Here is a 17479-nt window from a genome sequence, read left to right on the forward strand (position 1 = left end):
GTTATAGCATGTATCAGTATTCCATTCGTTTTTATGGCTGAATAATATTCTATTTTATGATTATGCTACATTTTATTTATCCATCCATCCATTGATAGACATTTGGATTGTTTACACTTTTCAGCTATTGTGAAAATATATTTACTGTGAAATATATTTAGCTATTTAGCTATTGTTCAGCTGCTATGAACATTCTTCTACAAGTTTCTGTTTGAACTCCATTTTCAATTCTTTTGGATATACACCTGAGAGTAGAATTGCTGGGTCATATGATAATTATATTTTTAACTTAATAAGGAACTGCCAAGCTGTTTTTCACAGAGGCTGCACCATTTTACATTTTCACCACCGGTGTATGAGGGTTCCGATTTCTCTACATCCTCACCAACATTTGTTATTTTCCCTTTTTTTTTTATTACAGCTGTTCTAGTGGATGTGAAGTGATATCTCACTGTGGTTTTGATTTGCATCTCCCTGATGACTAGTGACCTGGAGTACCTTTTCATATATTTGTTGCCATTTTCTTATCTTCTTTGGAGAAATGTCTATTCATTTGCAAATATTTTTTCCAATTCTGTGGGTTGTCTTTTTACTCTCTTAGTAGTGCACAAAAGTTTTAATTTTGATTAAGTCCAATTTATCTAGCTTTTCTTTTGTTGCTCGTGCTTTTAGTGTCTGGTCTAAGAATCCATTGTCAGATCCAAGATCAAGGACATTTACACCTATGTTTTCTTCTAACAGGTTTATAGCTTTAGCTCTTAAATGTAGGTCTGTGATCCATTTTTAGTTCATTTGTATATTGCATGAGGTGGGGGTCCAACTTCATCTTTTGCATGTGGATATCCAGTTGTCCCAGCATCATTTGTTGAAAAAACTATTCTTTTCTTCAACCATTCAATTTTGAAAGCTTCTAGTTGAAAGCATTTTACTTAATAATTATATATAGCTTTTTTTTCCAATTGTTCATACATGTATATCTTCTCTCTGTAAGTAGATAGGAACCCATTCAAGGGGGAGACATACTTCTTTTATGGTTCCTGTATTTTATGTAAAGGCTAAAATGGCTTCCAAAGTGAAAAAAAAAAGGAGCCAGAGAGGACTCAAGCTTTTGACCCACGAAATCAGAGTAATTTATTTAAAAGACAATTTGTAACGGTTTTTTTTTTTTTTTATAATTTTATTTATTTATTTATTTATTTCCCCCAAAGCCCCAGTAGATAGTTGTATGGCATAGCTGCACATCCTTCTAGTTGCTGTATGTGGGACGCAGCCTCAGCATGGCCAGAGAAGTGATGCGTCGGTGCGGGCCCAGGATCCGAACCCCGGGCCGCCAGCAGCGGAACACGTGCACTTAACCACTAAGCCACAGGGCCGGCCCTGTAATGGTTTTAAATGTAAAATTAAGACAGTCTCTGCCCTCAACATGCCCACGGCCTAATGGGAGAACCTAGCACATCTGGTAGCCAGTAGACACACGTGGTTACTAAGCACTGGAAGTGTAGCTAATTCTAATTAAGATTTGCTCTAAGAGTAAAATACACACTAGATTTCAAAGGCTTAATACAAAAAGATGAATGTCAAACATCTCATTAATATTTTTTATATAAATTAGATTTTGAAATGATAGTATTTTTGGTGTATTGAATTAAATAAAATGTTATAAAATTACTTTCACTAGTTTCTTTTTACTTCTCTAATGGGACTTGCATTATATTTCCATTGGACAATATTGACATAGACAAATGGAAAATCAAGCACGTGTCTCACAGCTACACAACTAGCAAGTGATAGAGGTGATATTTATGCCCATTTCTTAAAATTCTATAACCTAGGCTCTTAATTACTATGCTCTACAACTTAAAAATCAACCAGGAATATGAAGATGTGATTGGTGGCTCCAGTTTGAAACTGGGAGGTGGGGCAAGGGTCCATAACACATATTGAGTGCAGAACACCTTCAAGATATGCAAACAAAATACAAACATTCTGCCCACACTTCAAATCTCATGAGAGACACATCTGACCCACATCATTCAACTAGAGAACTATAGGCTAAGGCAGTGATTTTAGCCCTCAGGGAACATTTGGCAATGTCTGGAAACATTTTTGGTTGTTTGGTTGTATCAGGGATGCTGATAAATATCCTACAGTGCACAGGACAACCACTCCATAACAAAGAATTATTTGGCTCAATTTGTCAATAATTCTGAGGTTGAGACAACCTGGGCTAAACCTTTGCTAAGGGAAATATTTCAGAGAAAGAAGAGGCAACTGTGTGCTGGAGCTCTCAGGAAGACTACAGGAAGGAAGGGACTCAGGAAGACTGCAGGAAGGAAGGGACTCTAAGGTGGGCCTTGGAGTGTTGGCAGATCCAGCTGGGTGTAGCGATGGGGCAAAGTGAGCAAGAGAGCATTACCAGTCAGGAGGAGTGTGGCCAGTGGTGGGAACTGGAAATGGACTTGAGCCAACTGGAGCAAAGAGTGTGTCATGAAAAGGAGAAGCATTGACTAGAGAAGTGGTTTGGAATTCAGAAGGATTGGGCTCTAACTCTGGTTCTTCCACTTGGCAACCGGGAGGCTTTGAGCAAATCACTTGACCTTTCTGAAATTCAGGGTAACCCTCTGTCAATGGGGATAATTTTAATCAGATGAGGTCCTCAGTGTACAAACAATTTATAACTGAAAATATGGAGTAGTGTTGTTAACTTTGTTGTGGTGGTTGTTACCAGGTTGAGTTGGTTCCAGAGTGTGAGGGCCTTGAAAGCGTGACAAGGAGAAGGCCAGAGTAGAGACAGCTGGGGAACACCTTGCCCGACCATTTTCCACAGGCAGCTGCTGCTCCTGTGGACAAACATCAGCAACTTGTTGGCAGTAAAGTGACTTGAGTGGCTCTTCGGGGGACATGTTGGAGGATGACTAGTGGCTCTTTGTAGAGGTGGACAGAAAAATAGGCAGATTACTCCATGAGCTTGTGTGCTACTCCTGTGCAATAGGATAAGATACAACAAGTGAAAACTACATGTGGTTTCTAAGACTGAATGTTGAATATCTTACAATCAACTTAGAATTCTAAGAAAATGTGGATTCTGAATTTTCTTTGAATCTTGTCTCACCTTCAACAGCACTACGGTGGTAATATTTTTTTGAAGCATACGTATGTAGTGGAATGTATTTTTATGGCTCTTTGAGGTTTCATTTTTCCACATTTAATACTTAAATTCAAATTCTCCCAGCCTGGCACCAAGGCAGAAAATTTCCCATATTAATTACTTTTTAATTAAAATAATTTATTTTACAAGACATTTGGGAAATGGCCTAGCAGTTGACTGTGTCGTAAGAATGTAGAGAATGTAGAATGTAGGCTCCTTTAGGATGTAAGTTTCCAAAGGGCAGAGATTTGGGGCTATTTTGTTTACTGCTGTAATCCTAGTGGTTAGAACAGTGCTGGGCACATGGTAGCACTCAGTAAATGATTTGCCAAATGAATGAACGAACGTGCGAACGAACAAGAAGCGTGAGTTGTTTGTGACTCTTCCTACATGGTCGTGTGACTGACCGAGTGCTATGTGCATCTGTGGTGCTGGGTATCACAGTATCTGATGCCCAGTCATGAACTCAGGCTGTTATCAAAGCTGCCTCACTGAGACCCATCTATTGTCACTCATTTGTTGCCACAAGCACTCAAATCAAGCGTTTTCTCCCCTTCTTTTTACCTCCTCTGGAACCCAGCAGAGGTAAATCAGTAAAGTTGGAAGTGGATGAAGATAAGAGCACAAAGGGATCAAATTCTCCCCCCTCGGAAGTGGCAATTGGTTTGTCTCCTTACACCTTTCCCCAAAAGTGGCCTTTCCGTGTTCCTGAAGAAGAAAACATCGCCTGGGAGGGTGTGCGCCTGGCAGGACCGTTGCACTCCAATCTCCTCGGCTGCTGCAGAAATAAGGGCACTTCAGTAAGTCTTGACAATACGCCAGTTCCACCAACGATAAGAGAAGCCCCAAGCACCAACAGCCATGGGCCGTATTTCGCAATGTAGGGCTGCAAGGCCACCGGGAAAGCAAATAGGAGAGCTGTCTCGAAAGTTTGCCAACAGGGTTCTGAAAATATACAAAGTGGCTTTCCTAAAGACCTTAAAACAAAGAAAGAACACTAAATTGATCATTTAAGGATGCTCTCCATAGTTAGAAGAATCCTCATTTGCGTATTTTCCATTCTCTTGAGCCATTTTGAGTATTTCCTAGCCATTAATAATGTTTCCTTACTTTCTACATCAGCTTGTAAGTTGTTCTTTATGATACTCAAAATCTTCATTTGGTGGGGGGAAGCCCAAAGATATTTTACACAGAATATATCTTCTTATAAAGGAAAACAAATAAACAAATAAAAAAGTACTCATTCTGAAATGCGTTGAATTACCAAATTCTCATTAAACATTGGTCTGAGATTTTATTGCGCAGTTGGAACCTTACTGCAGATGTAGCTAAGGCTCCTAAAAGATGAAATTTCGTTATTGAAGAGGAGTCAAGGAAGGGAAAGGAACCTGCCGTGGAGTTTCTCTTCCCCGGAAATAGAAGCCTCTCTAGTTTCAGATTTGATTCATGGGAGAAGTCAACTTTATTAATTTTCTTTTTTAATACCATGTCTTTTGAAATAGTATATCCTTGGCTTTAAAACTAATAATTTTCCAACATCTTCCCAAGTTGTAACTTATATGTTTTCTGAAAATCTGAAGAGTCCTGATAAATTTGATGAGATAGTCTCTTTCAATCTTTTATAGAAATATAGAAGTATATGTTGTTAGGTCTACATATTTCAAGAATATAAAGTGTATCATAGGTGGAATGGTGTCCTGGAAGGTGTGTGGTGCACAGCTGTGAGCCTGTATGCAGTGGGTGTGGGTGTACATACACCTGTGTGTGTGTGGTCATGTTACTTTCCTGCACTACATACAGCCAATAATAATTCCTGAGGAAAACTCTGTTTTCTCAGTGTTTGTAAGTTCATTATTGAGACATTTGAGACATTTTTAGGACTGATATTATCATGCAGAATTTTTATGGAAAATCTTTCACCTTATCTCTGAGTATGACTAAAGAGAAGAGCAATAAATTAATACAATTATTGTAAATAAATACATACATACATGTAATTTATAATTGTGAAATTACAAATCAATTGTAGTTGTTAAACTCCCACTACCTTAAACATCTCTTTTTGAAACGTAAAGATTCAAAAAGAAAGTATAAGCAGTTTTTTAATCTCTACAATAGCAAATAGAAAGCTATACAAATAGAAATTAAAAGGGTGCCCTTGAGTAAAGCAAACTTTGATTAGGTCAAATGAAAACGAACGAAGTCCAGAGCTGGAAACAAACATTTGGTCAAATGGAAAACATTTCTGGACTTCTGCCTTTCAGACCTGCCTGCCTCCCAAGCTGTTATATGGTGATATTGAAAATACTTCACGTATCACAGAGATAACACGAGGATGAAAGGCATGTTTGAAGTTCTTGAAACTATTCTGAGAAAGCTACTTGAGAAAACACAAGCGCTGTCAATAATACTGTACAGTCCATCATTAAAAGCAGATAATCATTTTTCATCCATTTCATCTTTCTCTTATATTTTTGACATTAAAAAAGCATATTATAATTAACTTCGCCCAAGTCAGTCTTCTTTTGAAAACTGAGTGCCAAAAGTGATACCAAAACCAAACCCTCATAAACCAAGATAAGCAGAAAATATGATCTTAGGAAATGAACAAACATGGATTCATTCATTCATTCATCATTCATTTATTCATGTCAAGCATTGTGCTAGACACTGGAGACATAGCAATAAACAATGCAGACACAATCCCTGCCCTCATGCGACTTAGAGTTCAACAAAGAAACAGCAATTACTGAGTCCTGCAAAGAAAAGCAGAGTGCTATTGAATTGGGTATTAACAGTGACCTAACTTAGTTTAGGGGAGGATCCGGGATATAGACAGGGCTAGAGGCAACTCCGGAAGCTTGGAAGGCCAGCACGGCTGGTCATCTTATATGACCAACATAAAAAGAATGCCATTCATTTTCTTGTTCAACAGAGTTAGAAGTCTTTGTAACATTGATATAAATTCTCCGTAGAGTGTTTATATATTTATACCACAGCTTGTTTAAACTAGAGTCACTGGTTATTTCTTATCTGTTAGGCATGGTACCAACTGTTTGCAGGAATGACTTTTCTCCGATGGGTTAAAATTCTGGTTATGATTTATTTAACCTCACTATTGATCAGTTTTAGTTTGCCAACATTCAAGGTATGAGTTCTATTAAATTTTCATTCTAGAAATGCTGACATATACAATACATAGGATTATTTTACCTGCCAGGAGTTCAGGTAGATTTAGAAAAAGACCTCCACTCCTCAGTTTAGGAGTTTCTTTTCTTCTCTTTTCTTTCTTTCTTTTTTTTTTTTTTTTTTTGGTGAGGAAGATCAGCCTTGAGCTAACGTCCATGCCAATCCTCCTCTTTTTGCTGAGGAAGACTGGCCCTCAGCTAACATCCAAGCCCATCTTCCTTCACTTTATGTGGGACACCGCCACAGCATGGCCTGACAAGCAGTGCTTTGGTGCACGCCCGGGATCCGAACCCAGGCCACCAGCAGCGGGGCACACGCACTTAACCGCTACTCCACGGGGCGGGCGCCTTCTCTTTTCCTTTTAATGACAGCCTACTTTTTATTTCTATTTTATAGCTATCATGCAGTAACAAATAGTTTTAATTATAAGAAACTAAAAAAAAAGAAATTGGCATTTCCCCTACCAATCGTGGTACTGTATTATTATGTTATTCGTCTAATAGAGGAAACATAAATAGTATTTATTGGTAACTAATATAGTGGCTTCCAATGAGTTTTAGAAACATCAATATTTATCTTAAAAGTTCCCTGCAGAAGATATTGCTTTCCTTCTCTTTCCTCTTATCCCCCTCACTGTTATTTGTTTGATAGTTATAAGCCTGGAAGAATGAGAAAACTAAAACTCTGTTCATTTAAAATTTCTATTCTACTCCTACAGATGAAATGACCTAAAAAAAATAGATTATTTAAGGCTTATATGAAGAACTTCAGACCAGAGAAAGAGATTTAAAAGCAGCAAGAATGGCAATGCTTTATATAATTTTCATTTTGAAGATAACAAAGGCATAAAACAATTTCTTCAAAAGATGTCAAAATACATATTTAACTATTTAAGTCACTAAAAGATGGAAAACTTAAAGTGGTTCTATTGAACCACCAGGTACCAAATAACAAATGAGGACCATCTGCCTTGCAATACCCAAGTATCCATTTCCTTCTTTCCAAAAGTCAGAGAAAGAGCATTTCCAAAACTGATTTAACATGGTAAATAAATTTGCAAAAATGTTTCTGAAACATGGATCTCTATCAAAGATCAAATCCTATTGTTTCTGTTCACTTTATGTCCCAATTTTACAATTTATTGGCTTAATGTATTTTGATTTATTTCTTCTTCTGAAGTTTTCCCTCCAATAAATATTGTATTCCTTGCTGATATATTTCAGTACAGTAACCTTTGATCTTCTTTTTTCATGAATATTTTTATATTACTGAAACAGTGTTAAGAAAATAGCTAGAATAGGAAAAAAACCTTTGCTCAGCACAAAAGAACAAGAGAGAACTGTGGGACTATACTTTGTTTTGTAAACTATGGCAAGAAATTAGCAAGCAATCAATAATGATAGATGGGCAGCAAGTTTGCCTTTTCTTCCTACCCTTGCTGTAGCATTTAACTATGGAAACTTAAAAGGAAGAAAAAAACACTTCTTCTCTACCCTCCACCCCAAAAAAGCACTAAAATTTATCAACTGTAATCTTTGCATTTGAAAGCCCATAATTGGTTTTAGTCTATTGCCTAGGCTTGCCCTTCCCATATTTAACATTTATAGGATTTTATGGGGTTTTTTCTATTTTCTTCTACGGTATTTCTATGAGCAATACCATATTCTATAATCTCAAATAACTTTTAACATGTTGTCAGAGAGACTGATGGGCAAAAGTCATCTAGCTTGTGAGTTTAGCCAACTACCCAACATTGATATCTCATTATAATTTTATTCTCTACTTATAGTTACATATTCAGTAACTCTCCTAAAGAACTATGCTTTTTACGGGGAAAATTATATACAATTGTGGAAATTAAGACTGCATAGACTCTCAAAAATATTAAGATAATCTTTGTAGATATAGCTACATATATATCTAGAAAGATAGACTGATATGCACAGATGTACATGCATACATCAATATATATCAAATATATCTACTAAACTATACAGACTTCCTAAACAGGCAGTTCCCCCCATCACTACCTCCCCCCAATTTTTTTTCAAGGAAGTATTGGTTTTTCTAGAATTGATAGGCTTCAGGAAAAATAGTTAGTAAAATCAAAGCTGTCAGTGACCCTTAACATTCTTTTTATTTTCATGCTCTTTAACATTCTTCATATTCTTTTTAACATCAATTAAAATAAAATAATATATGGAATATAATTAATACAGACAATAGAAATGACTTTTTCACAACTTAAGCTGCAAATAATGCTTACTGGGCAATTAGCTTTTTGATAGAAGGTTTTTGTAATCTCCTTTCCCCCCATCATCAACTCCTCCAGGTTTGAAGGAACTACTTGTAAAACTATCTTGCTTCTTTGCATTTATTAGGCATTTTTGAAATATTTTGAAAATATTTTGAAATATTTTTGAGTACACACTATATATTATATATATTTATATATCTCTAAAGCAGGGTTTCTCAACCTCTGCACTATTGACATTTTGGGCCAGATAATTATTTGTCCTGGGGGGCTGTCCTGTGCATTGTAAGATGTTTAGCAGCATCCCTGGCCTCTACCAACTAGATGTTAGCAGTACCTCCCCCAGTTTCAACAGCCAAAACACATCTCTAGACACTGCCAAATGTCCCCTGAGGGGCAAAATTGCCCCAGTTGAGAATCACTACTCTAAATCATTTATATGTAATACTGTACTAATATATTATGTAAAGCAAACACAAAAAATATCTATTTTTAAAGTTGAGTTTATTTTACCTTTTAGTAGTGCCAAAAAAATTCCATTTTGCTTTCTCTACAAATATTATCATTAATAATTTTTAGAGAAAGAAATGTGACAGAATATACTTCAAATCGTTTTTTAAATCTTGATTTAACAAGAGGTGGCACTCTGATTCAGACTTCAGTTTATTTCAATACTTGATTTTAAAGGCCATTAGGGTAGAAAAAGATATTTAACTCCAAATGGACAAAATGTAACTTTTGTACTAAATAATGATACAAAATTTTCCATATACTCTAACAATTATCCAAAAGAGTTTGGTGAAATTTTACTAATAAATATCTCTGCTTTGATGTCCTGAAAACAAATAAGAAATTGCATTTTTATATTTTTAACAAGTATGTTTGAAATTACTACAGCTCTTCATTTAGAAAAAAATTTAGCTGATTATAAAACTGTATTCATATTTTTTTAATGTTACTTATGGGAGTTTTAATAGGTGATACATACACATCATTTTCAATAATATAGTCACATCGCAATGCACATATTTCCAAAATATTTTCAGAATGCCTTATACATAACACAGATTGTTGTTTGTTTATTTTATAAGGCATTTACTTCCTCACTCATTGTTTAAATGTCACCTTTATCTCAGAGAAACAAATTACATAGGCTTTTTAAAAATGTATACTCCATTAATATAATAGTGGCAGCTACTCATCATCACCGAAATGTCAGCAAATTTGAAATATTTGCTTTTTGTTAAACAAAAATGAGTAACTCATCTTCAGGTTCAAATTCTTTGCTATGAGAAAACCAGTAAACCTCTGTATGGTAACAAATGGTTTTTGTGGTCATTCCCTACCTCATTTCAACAATGGAAAGACTTCACTACATTTGATTAGTTTTTTAAATTAAAATATTAGAATATCACTGTCATCCTGGAACATTTTGTGCACTTTTGGTTGTAACTTCTTTGCTAAAATAGCTCATCTATTAATTTTGCAATGTTGTCTCTGAAACTTAGCCTAGAATTATTTCTGTAGTTAAATTAATAATTTTTCTGCAAAATATTATTTTTATTAAAGGAGTCATTTATTATTAAGAATATCACCTCATTGGTTTTTTTTTCCTTAGTGGCTCATAATAAAAGTGGGAAAGTAATCGTTCATATTCCGTCATTGAAACAAAATTTAGCAAATACTAAGCTGAGACCCATTAGAAACATCTGTACTTTCATTTAACTCTATATACCAAACCTCTTACACTACATAAGTTGTTATAAAACGTGTTTCTTCAAATTTTTATCAATGTTTACTGTGCATTTTCTATCAGTGTTGACCATCAAGGGAATGTATTCTAGCTTGACATCTTATTGTTTTTCAAGGATTCTTTCAGCCATTTTTATCAAGGCGAGAAGACCAAGTGTTTCTTTAATGTGTCTTTAGGTCATTGGCTACTAAGTGAAATTTTTCAACTGTGGCTTCTAAACATTTATCACTAAACATTAGATTGAGGATCACATAGCATGGAAGAAATCAAGACACTACATTTTAGATGCATAAGTTTAAATTTTCTTGCTTATCATGAAAACTTTGTTGTATCCTTATCTGATATCTCAAGGCACAATTTTCCCCTAGATCAAGATTCACTTTGAAAAATAGTAAATGCATATCAATATTTTGATAGTCTTCTTGATAATTTCATGGCAGAGGGGGATGGAGGCAGACATTTTGCCAAATCTGATTAGATTGTCAAAACAAGAGTAGAAGAAATATCAACTTTTTCTTGCTCTTCACTTTGTATCGACTTATTAGTGTTATTTTTAGTCAAATTTCTTTTCAAATAAGATAATATATCTTTCAGATCTCTTAAGTTTGCTTATGTTCATCCATAGGTAAATTGAAACATATATGCATATTCTGAAAGCAAATAAATTATTGAGACTCTGACAACCCATCCAAGCCATGACATTCACAATCTTCCCTCAATAGACTTTGAGTAAGTGACACAATGTGGAATGAAGGTGGAAATCAACATCAATCTACATATTAAATATTAGCAAAATCTAATTTCATTCTACTTTAATCAAAAAATAAATAAAATATGAATAGAAGTAAATCCTAGTTTCTTCCCAGACCCCAAAGAATCATCTTGCACACCTGCTGGAGTGCGAGACCCCACTTTCAGAGCCCCTGCCTTAGAGTGAGTACTAGCTATTCTTAGAGGTGCAAATGATGTATATTAGACTGCATTGCAGACTGAAATGAACTCTATTTTCCTATAGAAAATTAAAACTTACAGTGCAGTTTTTTTTTCCTGGTGTGACCACCCAATAGTGCCATCTGGTCTATAACAGTTTCATTTTAACATGTGATCACAAAATGCTCCATTGCAAGCCTGGCCAAAATTCAGGCAGTATGATCAAGAAGGTGCTAAGAAGCAAGCCAATTAGTGTCACAGTTATAGTCACAGTGCAAAATACAAGACAGGTGCTTGCACCACGAACCCGTGGAAAAGTGTGCCCTCCACTTAGTCATAAGTAAAGGCAATGAAGGAATTTGACCACAAGCATTCTCATAAATTTTTAAAAACAGTTCCCTGGCTAAGTTAATAAATGAATGGAATGGTTCAGAATTTCCAGCCAGAGTGTGACAGGTAATTGGTGAAATCAGCAAATATCTAGTGACCATTTAAAAAGATGCTATGTTTTCAGATCATTAAAGTACAGCATTTTATTTGCCAATGATTTATTTCATTTGTAAAGTCTTCTACTTAAAATGAAATGAAATAGCCATGACTTAAACTTAATAAAATATTTTATTGCTTCTAAACCCTATGAATATATATGGGTCCATATATAGAGAGAGAGTCCCCTATATATAGATATATATTTGTATATAGAAATGGGTAAAAGAGTTGAAATTACCCTGAAACTGTCTACATCTACAGTTTATTTACTTCTAGGTAGAAAGATTTTTAAAAATCTAGAATTTGAGCTTTACCCATATCAATACTTATCAACAGAAGGCTAAAGCTCTCTTTTAAAATCTGAGGGAAATAGTGTATTTAACCTTAACCTATACTAGGGGTTCTCATTACCTTGACCTTCAAATAACTGAAAGTAAGTGAACTTTGTAAAGACATTTTCTCCTGTCAGAGGTTAGCACTGCCCACAGGCCCTCTAATTTCCAGCCCCCCAGCCCACACAGACCCTGTATGTTAGCACACCCAGCGGAGCTTATTGGTCCATGAGTCCTGTTGTCCTAATCCTTGGAGTTCACTAGACCAAATGAAGACTTCAGAAATATCTCTGGCTTGACAACAATATTTTCTTTAACAAGAGTCTTTTCCCCTGAGCATTTTTGCCCCTCCAAGCCTCAAGACTCTCTTCAAAGCCACTCTCAGGCGTGCTACAATGATTGTGTTGACCCAAAACACGGGCAAAGACCCAAGAAGTTACTAATGCTTAGGAGTCTGTGTGAGACTTGTGATGGCGTCTCCCTCCAGGGTAATAGCAGAGGCAGGGAAATGAGTCAGCACAAACCATTAACAGCTCCCCCCTGTGAAGAGATTGGATTTAAAATGAATGCAAAACTACAGAGCTGTTTTCTTATCATGTTGTTTCCCATCCATTCTGTTTTGTTTCCCAAAAGGATTATTTCATGTAAAGGACAAGCATCCTATCGCAAAGCTATTTTGAAAGGAATTTCCTCTTCTTTCCATAACCCTGCTGAAGACTTGCCTTAAAAAGTAGGAGCCTGTGTTTACAACTAAGTACAGAAGGAAGGGAAAGATATTCTTAGAGTAAAACTGGCAAGAAGAGAGGATGGGACCTCAGTCCCCTCCATCAAGCCACTTTTGTTCACATGCATATAGCCGACTTCTCTTTTAGACAGGAATGTACACAATCTCTAGGTTTGTTCAACCTCTTCCATTTCACAGACAATTTAATCTTCATTTTACTTTTGGGAATTGTCCAAAGTTAGAAATACTCATCCCCAACATAATTCCAAAACCGATAGAAGGAATCTAGACACTTTTGTCACCTCTTATCACTCTTCCAAGTTTCTAATTTTGTAGTGAAATTCCCTCTTCATTGTCTTGACTGAGTAGAGCCCAGGTATTGATTGAAAAAAAAAAAAATCATCCAAATAAAACTTTAAAACAAAGTAAACGTGGTGATTATTGACACTTGATGCTGAGTTCCCTCTGGTATCTTAGAACCTAAAATGGAAAACACAGAAAATAGTAATTGAACAGTATATAAGTGAACACAACCTAAATACTATGAAGTCAACACTAACTTAGGTTTAAGGAAGGGCAAAGAGGGTAAAGTGTGTGAGGTGAGTGTTCAGAAGAGGCATACAAGTGAATCTCACTTTCCTACTATTCATTTTTCATGAAAGACTGACCCTAAAACTAAAATCTCAAGCTCTCATTGAAAAAGAGAGGAAATGTAATGTGTTAAAAGGGGAAAGCTTCCATTTGTTTTTTTTTTTCCTGAGGAAGATTCACCCGAGCTAACATCTGTGCCAATCTTCCTCTATTTTGTATGTGGGTCACCGCCACAGCATGGCTGACAAGTGGTATAGATCAGCGCCCAGGATCCAAACCCGCTAACCTGGGCCACTGAAGCAGAGCACACTGAACTTAACCACCACGCCACGGGGCCGGCCCCAAAGCTTCAGTTTTGATAAGAGTTAAAGTCATGATGTGGGAAGTGAAATAAATATTGAGTGAATGAATGAGTGAATTAATGAATTAATAAGGAGTGAAAAGATGAAGAAGCCCAGGAAGCAAAGGAGACAGGCAGGTTAGGAAATATGTAGGGTAAAAGAAAGAAGGTAACTTAAGAAAATCTGGAGAATAATGAGTGTCTAAGAACAAGCACTTTATATACAGCATTCAAGTTGTATTTTAAGGAATAAACACATCTCTATCAGAGATGTGGAGTTCAGTATTGTAAAAATACAGAAAAAGATGTCCAGAATCTATTCTGGGGATTTTGGAGACTGCAAAAATCTCAGTGGCATAAATCCTTTTTTTTTCCTTAATACTAAACTACAATCATATTTAAATAACTGTAATAGTGACTGTGAATTTTATTATAATATATTAGAAACCAGAAGTTTTTCCTCTTGGACACATTCTCAGCTATATTTTAGGGTTCTTGTAGTTGTTAAATATTGCGTTCTTAAATTTACTTTCTTAATAAGTTCTTGATTGATTATTATCACGGGGCATAAAATATTTATGAAATATTTGTTCTTATGCTTTTACTTTGTTTTTATTTGGATTTATTCTCAGGTGGTCTTTACAATGTAAACTGTAATGAATATTTTTGTTCCATTTTTTACTGTTCTACATGTGAAAAGTCTTTTAACATGGCAGCTTGACATAACATATTTTACAATTTTATTTTTTCATCTCAAAGTTATTTCAAAAGAGAATGGCTGCTTTGAACACTCTGAAATTCAACTCTGAATGATTCCTACAACCTTGAATGTAGTCCCAAACAAATCAGAAACAGGTTGTTTGGCTTTTTTTTTTTTCCCTCAGTTGTCAGTTCCCTTTATTATTTGAAGAGTAGGAGGGGAAAAACATCCAAAAATAAAAACCCTACTTGTTTCATAATAACTATTCACATGAAACCCAATGTATTCAATCAGCTGAATCAACTCCATCTCTCTTTGGGGCTATGTAATTACAGTTGAGGCTATAAACAGAGAACCAGAGCCAAAAGTTGGTTCCATAATATGCATAGTATCAAAATTGAAATCAATCTTATAGACAGTGTTCGTGTCCAAAGTTCCACTGAGGAGAGAAAACATCAGTGTTTAAGTCTACTTTCATTAAGAATACGGGTTCCAAGGCTAGACCACTTGGGAGTGAATCTCAGTTCTGCCAGTCTTTAGTTGGGTGACTTCAAGCAAGTTATCTAACCAGTCAGCACCTTAATTTCCTTACTTATAAAATAAAGATAATAATAGTACTTATAGTGTAGGGCTGTTATGAAGATTAAATGAATTAATACATCTAGATCTCTTAGAACACTGCCTGGCATATTTAAAACACTCAATAAATACAGGCTGTTAGAATCATTGTTACTTTTCTTAAAATTTTTCGTTACCATAATTTTAAGAAACAAAGACAATACTGATACTTGTAATATTTATTAAAATTGAGCACCATAGCATGCCAGGAAAAGTGGTGCTGCAGAAGAGAAAGGGCATGAGTTGGAGACAGTAAATCTAGTTTCAAACTCAGGCTCTAAAACTTGCCAGCTCTGTGGTTTTACTCATTTCCCTAACCTCTATGTTACCATCCCTTAATACGTAGAAATAATACCCTCCCCTCACTGTCTTGTGTAGAAGACGTATATAAAAATAGTTTTAAAATAAAATAAGAATAATTTTTAATATAAAATTAGAACTATTTAATAAAATAGTTCTAATATTTAATAAAAGTATATGCAAAACACAGTGAGAATGCAGAGAAGGTAGTAATAAGTCTGGGCTAGTGGAGCAGGAAGAAAAGCTTCCCAAGGGAAGTGATATTTCAGTGGTGTTCTAAGGAATGAGGAGAAATTTTCTAGTCAGTGTGTTTAGAGGCATAAAAAAGGCATGTTTGGAGATCAGTGGCTACAGATGACTTTATATGCAAAAGTCTATTATAAGCTGTAAATCACTATTCAGTGTAAATGTTGGTTGAGCTTCATGATCTAAATGCTGTGCCAAGGACTTGCAACTTTATCTGAGTTTTTGATAAATTGGGAGAGGTGACATCTAAAACCAGCACATCTCTTCTTTGCCATTGTAAACGGTAACAACTCAACACAAAAGGCAGAGCTATGAAAGCAAGAATCACAGGTGTTAATTTGGAGGGTGAACCACTTTTGCTTTGTCCCTTTGCCAACACTATTTTAAAAATCAATTATTAGCTCAGATCGTATTTCTGATTCTGAGTTCTTCTCAGCCTGACATTACCTTCCAGATCTTTTTTTCTTGAAATCCTTTTTTTTCTTGAAACTTTTTTTCTTCAATCTCACTCCCTCTTTTTAAAATAAATCAAGGGCTTAAATAGCTACCAATTAGGGAATCTGATCAGCTTAGGATAGCTACTATTGGCAAACTATGTTGATATAATTGCATCCAAGATCCCTGGAAAAGATTTTTTTTCTGATCTCAGAGGAAATATAAGATCTGAAAGAAACTGTAAAAGGAGTATCTGCTGAAAATTAAGAATCGTAGAACCATAGAATCACAGGACTGGAGGATGCACCAACATGGTGCATGGCCCATAGTAGACCTATAAGATACGGTTGATAAATGAATAGTCTCCTATCTCCCAAATAATGGCTTGTGGATCAATAATAACGGACAATATAGTTCACACTGGTGCCTGTTGAAATGACAAAAATAAGGACAATGTAGTAAAGCTCGGTGTTTGTTTTGTTTGAGAGGAGAGAGCAATTATTTTAATACAGAAATATACAAAAGAATAATATAACAAACATCCTTGCTCCCTGCATCCAGAATTGACAAACGTGGACATTTTATCGTATTTGTGTTATCATTGTTTACATAAGGAGATAAAATATTGTGGATAAAGTTGAAGTCCTTTTTATTTCTTATTTTTTATTTCTTTGGTGAGGAAGATGGGCCCTGTCGCCGATCTTCCTCTTTTTGCTTGAGGAAGAGTGGCCCTGGGCTAACATCTGTGCCCATCTTCCTCTGTTTTGTATATGGGACGCCAACACAGCATGGCTTGACCAGCGGTATATGTCCGCGCCCGGGATCCGAACCTGCGAACCCCGGGCCACTGAAGTGGAGTGCGAGAATTTAACCACTGGGCCACCGGGCTGGCCCCAAGCCCTTTTAAAATACCACTCTCATTCTGTTCTCCTCTCCCTATCCAGAGGTAACCACTCTCATAAATTGATATTTCTTCTTCCTGTCCACATTTGTGTATGTGTGTATCAATGGAGAATGTATAGTATTGATTGTTTGTATTTTGATTTATGTAAATGGTATATCTTTCACAGAGCTGAATTTATTTACTATTCAAGAACGATTCTTCATTCTTACATTATTTCTTTTCTATTTTTCTTGGCTTAAAATATCCTTTAGTTTGTTAAATTGTGATAGTAATAAATGGCAATTAAAATATCCTTAACTGGCAAAATTAAAAAGCTGCAGCCTATATTCCTGCAATCCCTTTGCTTATTTTTTTTAATGATCCTAAATCCAGGAGAAGGGAATTTTGCTATAGTCAAATCACAGTGTTTCTGCCACGTGGCCGTAAAGCGTGCGCTTGGATACCTCCAGAGAAGGGCATGTTATTTGGTACTGTGACATCTTCTCTAAGGAGGTGTGTTAGAAAATAACCCCCTGAGTTGATCTGA

The 17479-nt window shown here is 35.7% G+C and overlaps 2 protein-coding genes across 2 annotated transcripts in view; both read left to right on the forward strand.

The window, feature by feature from the left end:
* Positions 1–4032, forward strand: part of LOC106799995 (rho GTPase-activating protein 7-like) — a 270378-nt gene extending 266346 nt beyond the window's left edge. Inside the window, exon 5 of the mRNA XM_014786307.2 lies at positions 3732–4032. Within this exon, the coding sequence (XP_014641793.2) occupies positions 3732–4032 (301 nt within the window). The remainder of the gene's footprint in view (positions 1–3731) is intronic.
* The window catches only part of LOC101398187 (rho GTPase-activating protein 7), a 168325-nt gene that overhangs the window by 52918 nt on the left and 97928 nt on the right, over positions 1–17479 (forward strand). The gene's annotated exons all lie outside the window — the stretch shown is intronic.

The sequence above is a fragment of the Ceratotherium simum genome, chromosome 28 (genome assembly GCF_057802395.1).
Source record: "Ceratotherium simum simum isolate JZ-2026a chromosome 28, ASM5780239v1, whole genome shotgun sequence".
In the NCBI taxonomy this organism is placed as follows: domain Eukaryota; kingdom Metazoa; phylum Chordata; class Mammalia; order Perissodactyla; family Rhinocerotidae; genus Ceratotherium; species Ceratotherium simum.